The 19,841-nt window shown below is 44.3% G+C and overlaps 1 protein-coding gene across 2 annotated transcripts in view; it reads right to left on the reverse strand.

The window, feature by feature from the left end:
- The window catches only part of SLC30A9 (solute carrier family 30 member 9), a 783,215-nt gene that overhangs the window by 603,710 nt on the left and 159,664 nt on the right, over window positions 1-19,841 (reverse strand). For both annotated transcript variants that reach the window (XM_086962700.1, XM_086962699.1), the window contains exon 4: window positions 6,957-7,056. In XM_086962700.1, coding sequence (XP_086818826.1) covers window positions 6,957-7,056 — 100 coding nt within the window. The remainder of the gene's footprint in view (window positions 1-6,956; window positions 7,057-19,841) is intronic.

Genomic DNA, 19,841 nt, shown 5'->3' on the forward strand with positions numbered 1-19,841 from the left:
CGCCTTGTGAGGTTTCTCAACCGGCTTCGAAGGTGGAGGATCTCTTGCTCCGACAGCCGAGGCCTTCTCCTTGATCAGCTGTAGGGAGTCCGTCACTTGCTTGGTGAAAGCGGCGGACGGCCGCGCCGAGTCGACGGGATCCTTCGAGGCACCACTAGGCGTGGACTCCCGGGGTGCGCCGCTCTTGGCCTGGTCTTGTTGACGCGGAGTCTCGAGAACCTTCGGATCACCGAGTCCTTTATTGGTGTCGACCGCCTTCGGCGCCGATTTAGTCGGCTTGACCACCTTGACTTTAGTCTTCGGCACGGCAGACTTCGTCTCGACGCCCTTGACTTGAGCCTTCGTATCGACAACAGCCTTCTGCTTCTTCGGTGCCGAGGGCTCAGAGGCCTTGGATCCGACCAAAGTAATGCGCACTTTCGGTTTCGAGGTGGGCACCAGTGCTGCTGCTTGTGTCGAGACCGTTGGTTTCACTTTCAGTTTAAATTTTGCAGGGTGCGGCTCAATAGTAATGTCCGTGGCCGAGACCGAAGGCGGGGCCGTAGAACCCATCTGAAGATCTTGGGTAAGGCCTAGTGGCGATCCCTCGACCTGAGCCTTATGAATCAGTACGGCCCCAGTGTCAGTGCGAGTAGCTCATCGTCCGAGCTATCCTCCACGGCCCCAAAGGCCCCGTCGTCGTCCCCTACCTCGTCGACGACTTCTTCAGCTTCGAACATTTCAGCGTCCGCGTCGTAGTTGTAGTCGACGTCTGACGCGGGATTCGACAGGTTGTCACCGATGTCCCAGTTAGTTTCCTCTTCGACATCCCCGGCATCGAAAATGTCCGCAGGCGCCGGTGCAGTGTGCTGGGCCTCCTGGCGCGCAGCGCGTCGATGCTTAAGCGTCTTCTTGGACCTGAAGCGGGAACAAGCCATGCAACTGGTTTCATCATGGTCCGGCGACAGGCACTTGTTGCACACCGGGTGGACGTCAATGTGTGGATACTTAGAGTTGCAGACGGGACATCTCTTGAACGGACTTTTGTCCATTAAAAGCACGCGGGTGTATGGAATCCGGCTTGGAACCGAGCTGGAAGAGTTAGGCACCGAACGCAAGACTATACCGACGAAGAAAACGAAAGACCTTTTGGTCTTAAGAAAGTTTTTTATCGATTCCGACTAGAGGGAACAAATTTACATCCGAACCCAATGGCGGAAAAAAACAATCTGAGGATGGAGTCGATGCCCATGCGCACTGTAGTGCAGGGGAGGAGCCACCTATCTCGTGATACTTCGAAGACTCTTCCAGGACAACAATGTGCAATCATCCGGACCCAACACTAGGCGGCGATCTATGCACAGATATGAATTCAGCAGCCCACATGCCTCGAACCTGCTAGGCACCGTCCATGTGCCGCAGTGGTTGACTTTTTACCGTCCATGACATTCAGATAAAGGCAAGACGATATGTTCTGCAATCTTTCCTTTTTGGGTGTGTAAATCATGCCAACAAGACCACAGCAGTTAGCAACCTGCTACTCCCGACAAGAAATATCACATATTACGGTCAAACCTTCCCACAGAGCAAGGATTAACCATGGCGATTTCTGGGATAGAGAAGTACGAATCTGTTATCCTCTCATCTTAGAGTGGAGTAGAAGAAGGAGGACTGTGGCATCTTGTAAATGAGTCACAGTGGAAGATATAATAAGAGTGGAAGAAGAGAGACCATTCACCCACTCATCAACCCTATTCCTCTAAACAAACACCTACCCATCTATGCACGTGCTATTCCTCCACCGTTGTTTGCAAGAATACCTCCATGTATATCTTCTAAGTGAGTGTTGTGACTGTGTTGCCTTTTGGTCCATGTGTATCGGTATGTATATTGGTTGGCGAGTATGGAGACTGGCAAGGGTGATTGTCTGACCTACTTTGTTAATTTTTTAGGTCGAGCTAGAGTACGCATGCAAAGCATGCATCTAGCTCGACAACTATTGTTGCCCATCTCCTGGGAATCTGAGACAGGAGATGGGCACGCGTGGGGATTTCTCAGATTTCTCCTCGTGGGCGCGCACGCCCAGCCCGGTGCCGTGCACATCTCCTGTCTCACATTCACAGCCTCTCTCAATCACACACAGCCACACTGACGCACGCGCACACACACACATACACCCACGTAGGCACAATGCACTGGGACACACGCACACAGACACACATATACACACGCACAGCTACACACGCGCACACACACAGTTACACCCACTCATGCGCATCACCCCCCCTCCCCCCACTCACCGGGCTCTTCTTGCTTCCTCGCACCGTTATGCATTTCCTGCTCTCTACCGAGAACAACATCACTCCTGGAATCCCTGCTTTCTTCTCCCGGAATCCCTGCTTGCTTCTCCCAGAATCCCTGCTTGCTTGTGGGCTCCCTCTGCCTCCAAGGTCTCGCGCTCCGGACGAGCTACGTCACCGCTACCCTGCTAAACAGGCAGGGAATGTGGCGGAACTTCGCAGGCTCCTGCCTATCGAAGTAGAGCCCGCCTCTCTCGCCTACGTTCCACGCCTCGGAAGTTTGGCATCCTGGTTTAAAGGAAGCGCTTAGCTGCGGATTGAAGTGTTGTGATGTGTTGCTTACCACTGAAGTGTTTGTGCTACTGTAAGCTCCTCCAAAACACAAACGGAACAGAGGCAGTGGGTGCCAGTAGAAAATAACTGAAGGGGAACAAGATGGCTGTCCTAATGTGACCTTTGAACAGGGAGCACTTGGTGTCAGCGCCTTGTCCCCCAAACCACAAGTCCACGCGTATTCTCTAAAGTGGACGTCGCACCATTGTGACCTTTGTGTTCATCCCAAATGTGAATCAGACTCTCCCCAGCTGCACTCTAGTTTTTAATGTAAGTACCAAGCAAGGAGGCTCTCTTAAATTACGTTTGTGCTGCGCCTCTCGTGGGACTGGTTTGTGTGCGACGCGGGGCCTGTGCAGTAGAATGGTGTTTTCTGGGGATGTGCTGCAGTTTAAAAAAAATTCTAGTAACTCCTTGTTTAGTTAACCTATATACGTTTTTGAAACATTAATGTTGCCCTGAAAAAGTAGTTGTACCCCAAAGCATGTATTGGGAAATGTCGTTGTAACTGAAAATTGAGTCATACAATTGGTGAAGTTATTCAAGGTTGTCTTGTCTCGTTCGATTTCTGGTGGTGCAAACCTTTTCTATTTGTGCAAATCTTTTCCACACCTTGGAGACATTCTATGTCGCTATAGGAGAGAGCACCTGTGTGCAGGTCATGGACTCCCCGCGTTTACTTACATCGCTGCCATTCTGCGCATATTGCTCAGCTCTGCGGGCTTTGAGGCTGCTCAGGAGCATAGTGGGTAGCACTTGGGCACACTGCCAAGTCGCACTCTGATATTGATGACAAGAAATAGCAATATGCATTGGCAAGCCCAACAGGCCTCTTCTTTTGGCTTTTAGGGCACCTATTGGTTTAGGAAATGCCACTGGCTGATGATTAGCATCAGCAAAAACAGAAAAAATTGCCTTTTGCCAACGCTGTCAAAAAAAGAGGTGTAATAATACGTATTGCTCAATGACGTGGGAGGCGCACTCTGGTTCGAACCTTCGACCTTCAGACTGCACGACCTTCAAACTGCACGTGTATGTCTGCCATTTATGTGGTGCGTTAGTGTAAAGATGTACTTGAGCCTTGTCCGGTCTCTTTTACTGCCTTTCTCTCGCTGTTGCCCTTCTTTGCCGCTCTTTTCTCCCCATCACTCCAGCTGTCCTCCTCTCTCTCCCTCCAGCTGTCTCTCTTGCATTGTGTTCTCACTGCCAAGACCCATCTCTCTCATTCCTTTTCGCCACTCTTGATGTCTGTTTTTGCCCTCACGCTCCCCCGGCCTCATTGAAAATCCGCTTAGTCCATTGTTATCTCTCTGCATTGTCCCTCCCTGGATTGCTCTGTCCACGTCTGTCTGTCACTCTCTGCTCAAGTCATGCGTTGCTATTCCTCTGCAAAAGCCCCGTATTTCCCACTCTATCGGTCCCAGTTTCTCTTCCTCTCTTTATCTCGCCGGTCTCTCTAGCTCTCCGTTTCGCGCCCAACCCGTTATCGCCCGACTGTGTCCTGCCAACTCTCTGGGGAGTGGGGATGCCCCCCGCCTCTCTAGTCTATTGTCCTGTCATTCCTAAATCTCTGTCCTCCTCTAAGTCCTTCTCCGTGCCTCACCCCCCTTGCTTTCTCAATGATTCTTTACTCTTCTTTCCCCTTTTCTTGCTCTCCCTCTCTCCTCCAAGCCCCTCCCCCGCAGACTCTCTGGTCGGGCAGTCTCTAGCTCTCTTTCATCTCTCCATCATCCTCTCTTTTCTGCTGTTTGTAGCTCAACCTCAGGCTACGACCTGGCTGCTATGTTATCAGATGTTTGTGTAGCGCCCATTCCACCTACAGCTGTCAAGGCGCTGGGGCTCGCTTTTTGCACTCATTTATGGGAGTGACATAACGACGCTTAAAAAAAATGTAAGGCTGGGAATACAGTCTGTAAGTAAAACATCGATGTCCATGGAGACACTTTCCCTATTTTATTTTAGGTCTCCGACACCACACTCGAAGAGCATCTGCGCTCGCGGATGACAAATGAGGTGACACACTACTTTAGTACACTGCGCCCACACATTACTTTAGGCCACACACACTGCACCCACACACTACTTTAGGCCACACACACTGCGCCCACACACTACTTTAGGCCATGCACAGTGCACCCACACACTACTTTAGGCCACGCACACTGCGCCCACACACTACTTTAGGCCAAGCACACTGCGCCCACACACTACTTTAGGCCACGCACACTACGCACACACACTACTTTAGGCCACACACTCTGCACCCTCACACACTCTGCACCCTCAATGCAACATACACTCCAAATAACACTCAGTGCCACATAATAACACGCCACATAATTGCACTGCACTCAATGCAACATACACTCCAAATAACACTTAGTGCCACATAATTACACTGCACTCAATGCAACATACACTGCAAATACCACTTAGTGCCACATAATTACACGCAACATAATTACACTCTACTCAATGCAGCATACACTCCAAATACCACTCAGTGCCACATAATTACACACCACATAATTACACACTACTGAATGCTACACACACTCCACACAATACCACTCAGTGCCACATAATTATATGCTACATAATTACGATGCAACATACACTCCAAATACCACTTTGTGCCACATAATTACACAACACATAATTACACTCTACTGAACACAACATACTCTCCTCATAATACCCCTCAGTGCCACATAATTATATGCTACATAATTACACTGCGCTCAACGCAACATACACTCCAAATACCACTCCGTGCCACATAATTACTTGCCACATAATTACATGCCACATAATTACACTGCACTCAATGCAACATACACTCCAAATACCACTCAATGCCACATAATTACACGCCACATAATTATTCTATCCATCTATCTATCGCCCTCACTCTATCGCGCTCACTCTATCTATTGCCCTCACTCTTTCGCCCTCACTCCACCTATCGCCCTCACTCTACCTACCTATCGCCCTCACTCTACCTACCTATCGCCCTCACTCTACCTACCTATCGCCCTCACTCTACCTACCTATCACCCTCACTCTATCCACCTATCGCCCTCGCTCCACCTATCGCCCTCGCTCCACCTATCGCCCTCGCTCCATCTATCGCCCTCGCTCCATCTATCGCCCTCGCTCCATCTATCGCCCTCGCTCCATCTATCGCCCTCGCTCCATCTATCGCCCTCGCTCCATCTATCGCCCTCGCTCCATCTATCGCCCTCGCTCCATCTATCGCCCTCGCTCCATCTATCGCCCTCGCTCCATCTATCGCCCTCGCTCTATCTATCGCCCTCACTCTATCTATCGCCCTCACTCTATCTATCGCCCTCACTCTATCTATCGCCCTCACTCTATCTATCGCCCTCACTCTATCTATCGCCTTCACTCTATCTATCGCCTTCACTCTATCTATCGCCCTCACTCTATCTATCGCCCTCACTCTATCTATCGCCCTCACTCTATCTATCGCCCTCACTCTATCTATCGCCCTCACTCTATCTATCGCCCTCACTCTATCTATCGCCTTCACTCTATCTATCGCCTTCACTCTATCTATCGCCCTCACTCTATCTAGCGCACCCAGATCATCACTCAGGGGCACCACAGCATCAATCTGTGCAACGATTCAACAACAACTGATTCAAATATGTTCTATCAATGTTTCAAGCTTTATTACAAATGTCACAAAAATATGTTAAAATTTCACTTCTGTTCTTGGATTTTCGACACAATAAAGTACACTGAACATAATATTCACAAAAGTTATTTACTAAAGTTTAAGCTATTCCCATTATAAATTACAATAACTTTTATTTAAGTATTAATTATTTAAAAAAATTAAGCCATTGTTATTTGTAATATCAATACATCTAAGTCACGTAAATACAACACATATTGCATTACAAATGCTATAGGTGTCACATTTGCGAAAGTTATAACTATTGGCATTGTAAATGACAAAGCTATTAATTTCGCAATTTTCAAAACCAACACATAAATAAAAAAATTGTCATTTACAATACCAATAACTCAAACTTTTCTAATGCGAGACCTATTGCATTGCAAATGCTTGTGTTAAAACGGCATCCCACTAAAAAGAGATCTTCTATTGGTGTAGCACTGGAGAGATGTTCATGGGAAATCGCATGAAATTATTTCGCAACACAAAAGTTATTTTATTCTTTCAATTAAAAATACCAAATTAAAGTAATAGGTGGAACCAACAAATATAAACACGTTTCGAAAAACGTTACTGGTATTAGTTTAGTCTAGCTGCAAATGTATTAAGCGAGTACCACAATTTGAAGTTAATATGCCTACCTGGCTTTAAGGCAGAACTCATTCATTGCTCTCACTCCAGTGATAAAGTTGTTCTTCGTGTACTTAGCACCATAGTCCCTCTTCTTCAAGACTGCTTTAACTAAACATTTTCAAGTAACAGAGTAAAGTTAGTGTAAAACGTAACAAAGCAGTCATCATTCAAGCACACTAAACGTTGGTAATGTTATCTATATAACAATTTAACTTTACAGACTATTTGACGCCTGGAACGCATGAATGAAAACTATAAGGCATTTTGAGTCCAGTATCAAAACAGCATCAACACAAAGTATACATAAAAAATGGAAGGGGATAGCAATGTCGTTGCACAGAGGAGGACCCTTGTGTATTTTTTGCATAATAGATAACGTGGTGAAGAACCATATGAGAATTAGATTTAAATGCATACACAAGAGGAAAGGGAGCATGTATCACTGTATATTCAAATATAGAAGGACTTCTTTCTATCCATGTTTGTAAGCTGTTTAATGAACAAGAAAATATTACTTTTACTAGATGGTAAGCTATTGTCAATATCAACTATATGAATGGTTCAAAAGAAAAGGCTCAGTCTTCAAGGGCCTATTAGATTTTTTAAGGCCATCGGGTAGTTTTAAATAAGGATACATCCAGTGTGTATGGTTGGTAGGTGAGACATTGCTTATTTGGGTGCACTGCATTTCTTACTGCTCTACATAGCAGAAGGTATCAGCCACCACTGTGAAATGTATGTAGGTACTGTCTCAAAAACTGTATACTGTCTGTACCCTAGTGAATATTCCATGAACATAAAAAAATTTAAAAAGCAACGAGGTACCATGAATTACCACTTCCAGTCAAAGGGGATGCTTGGGGTTCCAAATGCAAAAACGGATCTGTATTTGTCCACCCTTCACCAACCTAGGGCTTTAAGCCCAATTATTGAAATTACGTGGTCTCAGCTGTGGGAAACAGGCGGAACACTGCAGCCTAAGGCACGCGTGTTCAGACATCCCAAGCGTAACCACGCTTGCCTCAACCACGCATAAGCCTTAATCACGCATAATCCTGGTTATGGCATAAGCGCGGTCTAGTTGCTGGCGGGGGGAAGCAAGAAGCGGCAGGTACAGGAGAAAACTTGATGCGGTGAAGTGGGTGGGGTTTTGGGGGGTAGCTTGTATGGGTAGGGGTAGTTTTCAGGGCTGTTGGGGTGGTTTTCAGGGCTGGGGGGGGGCGTCCGGAGCTTTAGGGCAAGGGGCAGTTTTCAGGCCGAGGGGGCTGGAGAGCTGGGGATGTGGGGGTGGTATAGGTTTCAGTGGTGGGCTGGTTTTAGGGATCAGGAATGAGGTCTGCAGTTGGAGTTGTTTAAAGGCCTGGGCCTGGTAGAATAGACTGCTGGAAGGCCGGATTTGTGTGCTCAGAGCATAGGGGCAGTAGTGTGAGTTTTACCAGACATGTCCCTTTATCAAACATGTCTTTAAAGACATGCATAGTAAAGGAATGCCTGGTAAAGGCATTCATGGTTCTGGCATGCGTTGTTGAGGCATGCGTTGTTCCATCACGCGTTGTTCCATCACACAACCCTCCGCTGTGGAATTACTTGCATAAAGACCAAGTCAATGGCATCTCAGAAGCCTGTACTGTGTAAGAAGTGTTGTGAAGGCGTTCGTCAGTTACAGGTCTAGTCACATGTTAAAGTGTCAATTGTTAAGGTTCCAAATGCATCATTCTTCATTTTCCTGAACTACTCTGAACCACATTCTCCTAACATAGCTGACCTGGTGTCCAATGTAACATAGCTTACCTACAATAAGAGTTCAACAATTCTCTGCTGGACCTGTGTACCTCATGTCTCCTGTCCTTTTTCCATAGCTTCCTTACTGCACACTGGCAACCTCTCACATTGATGTGCTGTTCAGATGCATAGCTTTTCAGCCTCATGTGCCTTGTTTCTAAGTGGAGGGTTCTAGCCACCACACATCTCGTGTCCCATTTCTCCATTTCAATTCCCAATAAAAATAACATCTCTTCTATGCCAGGGGTATTGGAGGACTAAAACAAGCCAGACACTCAGGCCCTGTGTTACTTAAAGGCATGCCATTAGGTTCACACTTAAGAGTTATACATCCGTACATGACATAGGCTTCAATAGTGGAGAAAAGAGCGAGTTAAAAATAAAAAATGTGTTTTTTTAATTACACGCTCCATTGTGCCTTTATATAAGGGGTCATCCCAAGTCCTGGAATACCGAGCAAGTCAGATTACCATCCCTTCGCACTGCGGAGTACAAGCAGTAATACATAGCAAATGTATACTTCAATGCCCAAGTTGAGCCCTAGCATACTGTTGTAAGGTTCCACATAAAACAGCTGGAAACTCTGGTTAGCGATCACTGGAAGTGTTATCCAGCAAAGAAAAGCTGTGCCTGGCAAGCCAGATACCAAATCCTTCTCACTCTTCTCAACCGCTTTAGAACCTCGCTATGTCATAAGGCCTACATAATCGTATTCTATATCTTCAATGACACATTTAATGGTAAAAGATAAATTCATTAAACTACCACATTATAACACGTCCCATTCCCTTTACAAACACAAAACACACAAAAACAAAAAACAAACAAGGAAGACAAAATACTACACACACATCCCCCTTCTCTTCTCAAACACAACCCAAATGGGATCACACAAAACGACCAGAAACACCCAGCACCCACTACCACCTCACAAAATCACTCATCCCACAAGGAACTGTTTGTATGGCAGGATATGTTTCTCGTATGCTTTCTCAATTTATGGGGGCAATTATTTTGGTTATCGCAAAACCGAATATACCCCCAGGCGAGAGCACTTCATATCGCTCAATATCCTTAATTAACACTGAATCGAATATACCTACAAAAATATTAGCAACCAGGCTAGCTAAAGTAGTACACTCTTTAGTCCAAGAGGATCAAAATGGCTTCATGCACCCTACTAGATTTACTGCACCTTCATGTTATACTACCATGTGTGAATGAGTGGAGTGAAGATACTGCCTCACTACTATTGGACACAGAGAAGGCCTTTGATATGGTTCACAGGCAATTTACGCTTCAGGTGCTGTATAAGATGAATTTGGGCCGAGAATCCTTGAGTTCACTGATACCCACTAGTCTATAAAGACCCCTGGGCGCTTGTGAAAGTCAATGGTGCTCTCTCACTCCATTCTCCATAGTGAGAGGCATCAGTCGGGTGTGCATGCTCGCGCCCTTACTACTTTCCCTCGTAGTGGAACTACTCCCCGAGTGGATACAAAGGAATGCTCAAGTGACGAGGCTAAGGTGGGACAATGGCCATGTATATAGAATTTCGCTATATGCTGCTGTTATGTATATCCGATTCAGAAAAGGGGGGTGGTGATGAACAGAGTGTCTGAATTAAGCGGACCACTCTTACCCAGTCCAAAGATCAGGGCTTGATCCATGACCGTTATTTATCTCACTGCACCATCCCAGTTCAGAACCTGGCTATATGCAAATCAGTCTGTCCCTGGCCCAGTGCATCATGGGAACAGGGCAGACTAAACTACCAAGCCAATTCTTCACCAGAAAGGAGACAAGCTACCGGGGACCGGTTTCTGGCATTTCAGCCGTCGTCGGCCCGGCTTGCTTGAATCCTGATGGTGCAGTGAGAAAGGGACTCATGTCTGAGTATACCCTGCCACACCTATAGTGGCCAAAAACGATTCAGAAAAGGGGGTGGTGATGAACAGAGTGTCTGAATTAGGCAGACCACTCTTACCCAGTCCAAAGATCAGGGCTTGATCCATCGCCGTTATTAATCTCACTGCACCATCCCAGTTCAGAACCTGGCTATATGCAAATCAGTCTGTCCCTGGCCCAGTGCATCATGGGCACAGGGCAGACTAAACTACCAAGCCAATTCTTCACCAGAAAGGAGACAAGCTACCGGGGACCGGTTTCTGGCATTTCAGCCGTCGTCGGCCCGGCTTGCTTGAATCCTGATGGTGCAGTGAGAAAGGGACTCATGTCTGAGTATACCCTGCCACACCTATAGTGGCCAAAAACGATTCAGAAAAGGGGGTGGTGATGAACAGAGTGTCTGAATTAAGCAGACCACTCTTACCCAGTCCAAAGATCAGGGCTTGATCTATCACCGTTATTTATCTCACTGCACAATCCCAGTTCAGAACCTGGCTATATGCAAATCAGTCTGTCCCTGGCCCAGTGCATCATGGGAACAGGGCAGACTAAACTACCAAGCCAATTCTTCACCAGAAAGGAGACAAGCTACCGGGGACCGGTTTCTGGCATTTCAGCCGTCGTCGGCCCGGCTTGCTTGAATCCTGATGGTGCAGTGAGAAAGGGACTCATGTCTGAGTATACCTTGCCACACCTATAGTGGCCAAAAACGATTCAGAAAAGGGGGTGGTGATGAACAGAGTGTCTGAATTAAGCAGACCACTCTTACCCAGTCCAAAGATCAGGGCTTGATCCATCACCGTTATTTATCTCACTGCACCATCCCAGTTCAGAACCTGGCTATATGCAAATCAGTCTGTCCCTGGCCCAGTGCATCATGGGAACAGGGCAGACTAAACTACCAAGCCAATTCTTCACCAGAAAGTAGACAAGCTACCAGGGACCGGTTTCTGGCATTTCAGCCGTCGTTGGCCCGGCTTGCTTGAATCCTGATGGTGCAGTGAGAAAGGGACTCATGTCTGAGTATACCCTGCCACACCTATAGTGGCCAAAAACGATTCAGAAAAGGGGGTGGTGATGAACAGAGTGTCTGAATTAAGCAGACCACTCTTACCCAGTCCAAAGATCAGGGCTTGATCCATCACCGTTATTTATCTCACTGCACCATCCCAGTTCAGAACCTGGCTATATGCAAATCAGTCTGTCCCTAGCCCAGTGCATCATGGGAACAGGGCAGACTAAACTACCAATTTATTTATTTATTTATTTGTGGGTTTGTAACGCGCCGGAATCACACCCGAAGGTGTATCTCCGTGCAGTGCTGTGGAAGGAAACAGGTCTACTACACTATGGGAGATCCTCCAGGCCTTCTCCAACTTCCTACATGCTTTCTTTTCTGCACGCAGTGAGTCGGAGTACCATGGTTCCTGCCTGCAGTTATACCGCTGATTACAAAGTCTTAGAGGGGCAATGAGATTAACAGCAGTGTTCAAGGCAACATTGTATTTGGAGAGGGCCGTGTCGGGAGTATCCAAGGGAGAGAAGTCCGGGGGGATAAAAACACCAAGCCAATTCTTCACCAGAAAGGAGACAAGCTACCGGGCTTGGTAGTTTGGTCTGCCCTGTTCCCATGATGCACTGGGCCAGGGTCAGACTAATTTGTATATAGCCAAGTTCTGAGCTGGGATGGTGCAGTGAGCTAAAAAACGGTGATGGATAAAGCCCTGATCTTTGGACTGGGTAAGAGTGGTCTGCTTAATTCAGACACTCTGTTCATCACCACCCCCTTTTCTGAATCATTTTTGTCCACCATAAGCGTGGAAGGGTATACTCAGATTTGAGTCCCTAGCTCATTGCACCATCAGGATTCAAGCAAGCCGGGCCGAAGACGGCTGAAATGCCAGAAACCGGTCCCCGGTAGCTTGTTTCCTTCCCAGTATAAGAATTGGCTTGGTAGTTTGGTCTGCCCTGTTCCCATGATGCACTGGGCCAGGATCAGACTAATTTGCATATAGCCAAGTTCTGAGCTGGGATGGTGCAGTGAGGTAAAAAACGGTGATGGATAAAGCCCTGATCTTTGGACTGGGTAAGAGTGGTCTGCTTAATTCAGACACTCTGTTCATCACCACCCCCTTTTCTGAATCATTTTTGTCCACCATAAGCGTGGAAGGGTATACTCAGATGTGAGTCCCTAGCTCATTGCACCATCAGGATTCAAGCAAGCCGGGCCGAAGACAGCTGAAATGCCAGAAACCGGTCCCCGGTAGCTTGTTTCCTTCCCAGTATAAGAATTGGCTTGGTAGTTTGGTCTGCCCTGTTCCCATGATGCACTGGGCCACGGTCAGACTAATTTGCATATAGCCAAGTTCTGAGCTGGGATGGTGCAGTGAGCTAAAAAACGGTGATGGATAAAGCCCTGATCTTTGGACTGGGTAAGAGTGGTCTGCTTAATTCAGACACTCTGTTCATCACCACCCCCTTTTCTGAATCATTTTTGTCCACCATAAGTGTGGAAGGGTATACTCAGATGTGAGTCCCTAGCTCATTGCACCATCAGGATTCAAGCAAGCCGGGCCGAAGACGGCTGAAATGCCAGAAACCGGTCCCCGGTAGCTTGTTTCCTTCCCAGTATAAGAATTGGCTTGGTAGTTTGGTCTGCCCTGTTCCCATGATGCACTGGGCCAGGGTCAGACTAATTTACATATAGCCAAGTTCTGAGCTGGGATGGTGCAGTGAGCTAAAAAACGGTGATGGATAAAGCCCTGATCTTTGGACTGGGTAAGAGTGGTCTGCTTAATTCAGACACTCTGTTCATCACCACCCCCTTTTCTGAATCGTTATGTATATCCAGCAGACAGACAGCTCCACCCCAAGACCCATAGACATTTTCTGGGTTTATAGGGAAGTGTCAGACCTCAGGGTAAACTGGGGAAAGTCCACGTTTGTCCACATTAAGGGAAGTATGCCATCCTGCCTAACAACTACTAAACTAAAAGTGGCGGGTAATAATTTCCGTTATTTAGGAAGGGAGTTTGCAAGACAGCAGAGCAGAAGCTGGGTATTGAATATATCCCCTCTCACTCTAAATTGAGGCAGGACTCTCAGTCCGCTCTCCATGTTGGGACAAGGGGTGTGTGTTCAAGAGGCTATACCTACCCTGTTTCCTTTATACTCTGCAAAATTACCCGTTCATGCTCCCCATCACTTTCTTTGTACAGCGACAATCTCCGATTACAAATGTTTTTCATGGGCGAGGGTCTGGCGGTTTCTGCATATTAGCATGTTTGCTTGCTGGAAGAGGTGTCGGAAGGGGTGGGGAGCGACAAGGTACACCTTAAAAACTGAATTTTGGTCTTCATCAGGCCCGGACTGGCCGTTGCGGGCACCGGGCAATCCCCCGGTGGGCCGCACGGGTGGGGGCCGGTTTGGGTCCCCTGGGGGCCGTTTTTGTTACAGGGCCGTTTTTGCAGCATAGCTAGCTGCAAAAACGGCCCTGTAACAAAATCGGCTGAAAACCGGCCCTGGCAGAGAGCGCGGCCGCCCCCCGCCCCCCCCCGGAGGTGGGGAGGGGGGCCGGCCGAGCACTTTGCCAGGGCCGGTTTTGGTTCCCAGTCCAGCCCTGGTCTTCATCTTGTTTTTTAGGCTCTGTAAGTGCTGCTCTAGGAGGACTGTTTTCATCTAGTGAGTCTTTTTTTTAAAAATGGTTGCTGCACACTCCTCTAAATCTTTGACTTTCTCGGTCTCTAATGCTGTTGCACAAAAAGAGTCGGGTGGCGGTGCTAATAAAAGAGTTAAAAAAGACCCCTCCTCACCTACGAAATCCCTACTACCACTGACCTTGGGGGACATTATGGAGGAATTGAGAAATATAAATAAATAAATAAATAAATAAATAAATAAGAGACCCTTCATAGTGGATACAAGTTCTTCCATTCAGGTTATTTAGGAAAAGTGGTCCGTTCTTGATTCACGACTCACTGAGGTGGAACAGAGGGCTAGTGATGGAGAGGATGTTGTTGCAAAAGTCTCATATTTGACCAAGGAAGTGATGCAGCACAAAAGACTGGCAGAAGATTTAGAATATCGTACAGAAGGAATAATTTACGTATTTATGGTATACCGAAATGGCCGGAAGGTCTAGATATCATCACATTTTTGAAGTTGCATATTCCAAAAATTGTTGGTTTAAAATCTTCGGTTGACCTGAATATCCCATTGGCCCAATGGATTGGTCCTACCCCTTCTGCATCATCCACTAGACCTAGAGGGATTATTGCTCTGTTTCTACAATATTCTGACCTTCTGGACGTCCTCAGTACTGCCAAACAACGCAAGCAGATGCTCTGGGCTGGTCATAAAGTGTTTTTCAGTAAGAATGTTTCCAGGGCCACTGCAACGAGACGCAAAGAATTTTTGGACATGAGACCGGCATGAAGATCCCTGAATGCTCAGAATGGGCTTATTCACCCTTGCTTTTTCAAGGTCACCTACAAGGACAAGAAGACCACCTTCGAAGATCCAAAGGAACTCAAGTTGTTCATCCAAGAGCATAAAGGAGAAGATATGGAACTTAGTAAAACTAGATGTGTTTTGTCATAATCTCATGCTTCTTAATGATTTCCCAGTTCCATTTCAGGTTCTGCTTTCCTGAATCCATTGAGGTTGTTATAGTGTCCATTGATATCCATCTTTTCTCAGTCTCCACTCCGTGTAATTGTCGTACCAAGTTTTTCATGGATGGTAAGTCCTTTTGATATATTTTTGTATGTATGTATTTTCATTTATTTATTTTTCCTCCGACTATTTGGACGTAGCTCTTCTATGTTATATATTTCCTATTTTTTTAGCTGCCCCTGCATCTATTTGTTTTGTACGTATTCTCTTCCTTGACTCCCTCATGGGCTGGTCATTTCTACCTCGTTCCCCCGCTCCATTCTATTAACTGCCTGTTTCTCTTTTACCAAGATGTTTATGACTAAAGTCCTTCAACTTTCCATCATCTTTTCATTTTTCTTCACATTGGGGAGTTTTTGTCTTCTCCCTACTATCTTGTGTCCTCTCACAACTTTTTCTCTCTACTTTTCCTCTTTCCCTCTACCTTTCATCAATCACATGCTACTTTATTCTCCTTTTATTCACCACTTAGCGTTTTTGCTCTTCCACATATATATTGAATTGAATATATTCATGTTTCCTAAGGTTATCAAGTATTGTTTATATTCTTTATGGTCAATCTACGTGTTGTTTTCTGGAAGGTAAAGGGTCTCCAAAACCTTGTAAAAAGACAAAGGGTCCTCACGCATCTGTCCATATTGAAATGTCAGATTGCCTTCTTACAGGAGTTGCAACTTAAAGACAACAATAGTGAATGGATGCACAGACGATGGGTGGCTTCAGTATTTAGTTCCTCTGCTGTGAACAATAAGAATGGTGCTCTAATTCTGTTACATAAATCTTTGCATTTTCAGTTGCTCAATGAAACTGAGGATGATGCGGGTAGATGGTTATTTTTGAGTTTAAAAAATAATGACCTTCCCATCTCACAATGTAATGTTTATGGCCCAACTGGGGTTGACTATGTTCTCTGTTCGTTCTTGTGATAATTTTATAGTGGGAGGTGATTGTAATCAACTAATAGACCCCTTGTCTTTCCCATGTTAGATATATCCCCAATAAAATACAAAAATCCTTTCAAAGGGCTATCTCCTCCAGAGGTCCAGTTGATGCTTGGAGAATAGCACATCCTGGCGTGTTAGAATTCACATATTTCTCTCCTGTCCACGCCTCACATTCTAAAATAGATGACTTATTTGTCACAAAAAATGTTCTCCAATCCGTATCCAATGTTGATAGGTTCCATTTTAATTTCCGTCCACGCTCCTGTCATTTTAGATTTGGATACCTCTAATGACATTTCTTACTCTAATAGATGGAGATTCAACAATGCACTACAGCTGGATAAACATTTCACTGATGCTTTTGCAGGATTTACCAATGATTTATTTGCCATTAACATTACAGCAGATTCACAAATTAATTATATATGGGATGCCCTCAAAACTAATTCTATAGGTTTTATCATAGATTTTGTTGCTAAGAAGAAAAAAACTGCTTAAAGAATCCTCCCATCAGTTGAGGCAAATTAAAGAGCTAGAACATAAGTTTTTCTCCTCTAGTAATTCTGATACCCTGTCTAAATCAATTCAAGCCAAATTACAGTATAATAAATAATCTTGGAGTGATGACTGTGGTGCTCTACTTAAAATTAACGCAAAAATGTATGGCGGTCGCAATATACCTAGAAAAGCATTAGCTAATAATCTAAAAATAAAGAAGCAGAAATCTAAACTATAAGTCATTACGGATACTCATGCAGTCAGTCATACTAGCGACACTAAAATATTAGATCGTTTTTTACAATATCATACTAAATTATATACTTCAGAACTCTTTCCTACAACTGATCAATTAGACATGTTTTGTTTTTTTACTCTATCCCCCAATCTTTGGATTCTACATCTGTCTTCTCTATCCTAGATACTGAGATAACAGAGAAGGAACTTAAAACATGCACTGTCTCAACTTCCTAAAGATAAGGCTCCTGGTCCCGATGGGTATTCTGTCATCTTTTATGCACATTTCTCCCTTCTTTTGCTTCCAAAAAGTTTACGTTTAATTTCCCACTTAATCACACAACAATGTGCACAGGGAACTTTTTCTCAAGCTATGCTTTGCTTACTTCCCAAAAAGGGTAAAAATCTATCACAGTGTTGGAATTATAGGAATATTTCTCTTATAAACACTGACTGCAAGATATTCGCTAAGGCTCTCGCTTACGTATTAAGCAGGTCATTCCAGGCTTGATTGACATTCACCAATCAGGATTGGTGAAGGGTCGTTTTCTCTCTGATAATTCCAGAAATGTTCTCAATATAATCCATATGGCGTCCAACTCTGATATACCATATGCTGCTAGAACTTTAGATGCAAAAAAAAACCTTTTATTGAGTCAATTTGGATTACATGTTTAGCACCTTGAAATGGTATGGGTTTCGTCTTCGTATTATTAGTTACAGTTATCTTTTATACTCTCAACCTCCTACTTCTATTTTTGTTAACCGCAAATAGTCCTCTTATTTGCCCCTTTATCGAGAAACCAGCCTTAGTACCTTTTCTAGAGAAAATTCACAGGTCGGCTGCTTTTTCTGGATTTAAATACAAACAAATTGATGTGAAATTCACGGCTTATGCAGATGATATTTTACTTTATGTGTCCAACCCACAAACCACATTTCCAACCTTCTTTTCTCTTTTGGACGAGTATTCTTTAGACTCTGGATTCAACCCCAATGTAGAGAAGTAAGAGGTATTGCCATTAAATAAGTATTGACTTCCTGCCATGTTTCATAATACAGAGTTTGCCTGGAATTCTAAGCCCATTAAATGTGTAGGCATTCTTTACTCTAATACCTTAAAAGGTACGATCCAAATTAATTTAGATCAGATTAAGGAAAGATTTCTTATATGTCCTTTAATGGTCTCCTCTTTATATGTCTTGATGGGGGAGATTAGCCACTATTAAAAGGATGATGTTACCAATCATACATTTTTACCTGTTCATGCTTCCGGTCAAGCTACCTTTTATTTTTATGAAGTATTAATCGTTTACTTATATCTTTTTTATGGAACAAACACAGAATCTCTTTATTAAGACTCCAACAGCCTGAGAATAACGATGGGGTTAATTTTCCCCATCTAAAACATTATCATTCGGCTTTCTCTCTTAAGCAAGTTTGGACCAGTCTCTTCTCATTCTTCAGATGAACCTACAGTCTGGGGTCGCCTAGAATGAGCCCAAACTGCCCCGTTCTCATTTGAACAGTCAGTTCAAATTTCTCAACCACCTAGAGCTTTTTTTACACCTTTACATTTGCATTCCTTTTCTATTGTCATTTCCCTTTTGCACCAATCTAAATCCCCCCTTGAAATATTTTTACAAGCTCCATTATGGCATATTAACAGATTAAATTAAACTATCAAGCTTTTTTTTTGGGAAGGATTGGATCGATAAAGGAATACTAGTCATTGACCATATTATTTCCAACAATTCTGTGCTAGAATTAAAAGACATTCAATCTAAATACAGTGTTTCATCCTATTATGCAGCCCATTATCAGCGCCTTTGGCCTATTCTTCTACAGCTTTTTTCGCATGTCTCTTCCACATCATCTCCTCTTTCTCCCAATTCTACTTCTTCACACACGTTAATGTGTCATATATATATATATATATATATATATATATATATATATATATATATATATATATACCCCTATGTCTCCCTCAAGATGCCAGAAGTAAATCCAAAACGGAACTACAATGGGAGCTTGACTTCCATCAAGAATTTTCCCAACGCACCTGGGATACAATTTGGGTCAATATACAAACTACTTCCCATTTCGCTGATACTACTTAAACTTTATCTTCCCTCTACAATAGACTATATTGAACTCCCACACATCTTTATAGGTCTAATCTCATTACACACACTAATTGCTGGTCTTGTGCCCAAGAGAATAGCGATTTTCTTCACACGTTTTTCGAGTGCCCTCGAGTTAGAAGGTTTTGGTCTCTCATTTGGGATAGAATTAATACTATTTTATCTACAAACATTACATTTAATATTGTACATCTTTTTTTTGGGTGGTCCTTCCCTCCCTCTGGCATTTTTAAAAGACAATAGGGAAATTCTCTGATCTGTTAGCTGTAGCCTTAAGTTATTACATCAAATTGGAAGGATACTTCAAAAATTACTTTTATTGCCTGTTGGAATTTATTATGTCACCACCATAGGTTGATTTATAAAGATTTAATTTGGATTCCACGTACAACTTACTTATCTAAAACTGCTACCTCTTCCAAACCGGTTAGCATTGCCAACGTTTCCCCATGAGATAATTATCATGTTATTTGAATGTTTAGGTACTAAAGAGATGGTTGTAATGATAGGTTATCATATACCTTATGATGGATTTCTTCTTTTCCTTCTTTTTTCTTTCTTTTCTATTGTTCTTCTTTCCCTCTACCTCTTTTCTTTACTTTTAAGAAACAAAAACAAAAAAACGCTAGAATTCCTTCAAGTGCTTTGATTATTTCGATGCTAAGCACTGCAGCTCTCAATGGTTCGGCTCACTATCTATAAT

Source organism: Lissotriton vulgaris, chromosome 3_1, assembly GCF_964263255.1.
Source record: "Lissotriton vulgaris chromosome 3_1, aLisVul1.2, whole genome shotgun sequence".
Classification (NCBI taxonomy): Eukaryota; Metazoa; Chordata; class Amphibia; order Caudata; family Salamandridae; genus Lissotriton; species Lissotriton vulgaris.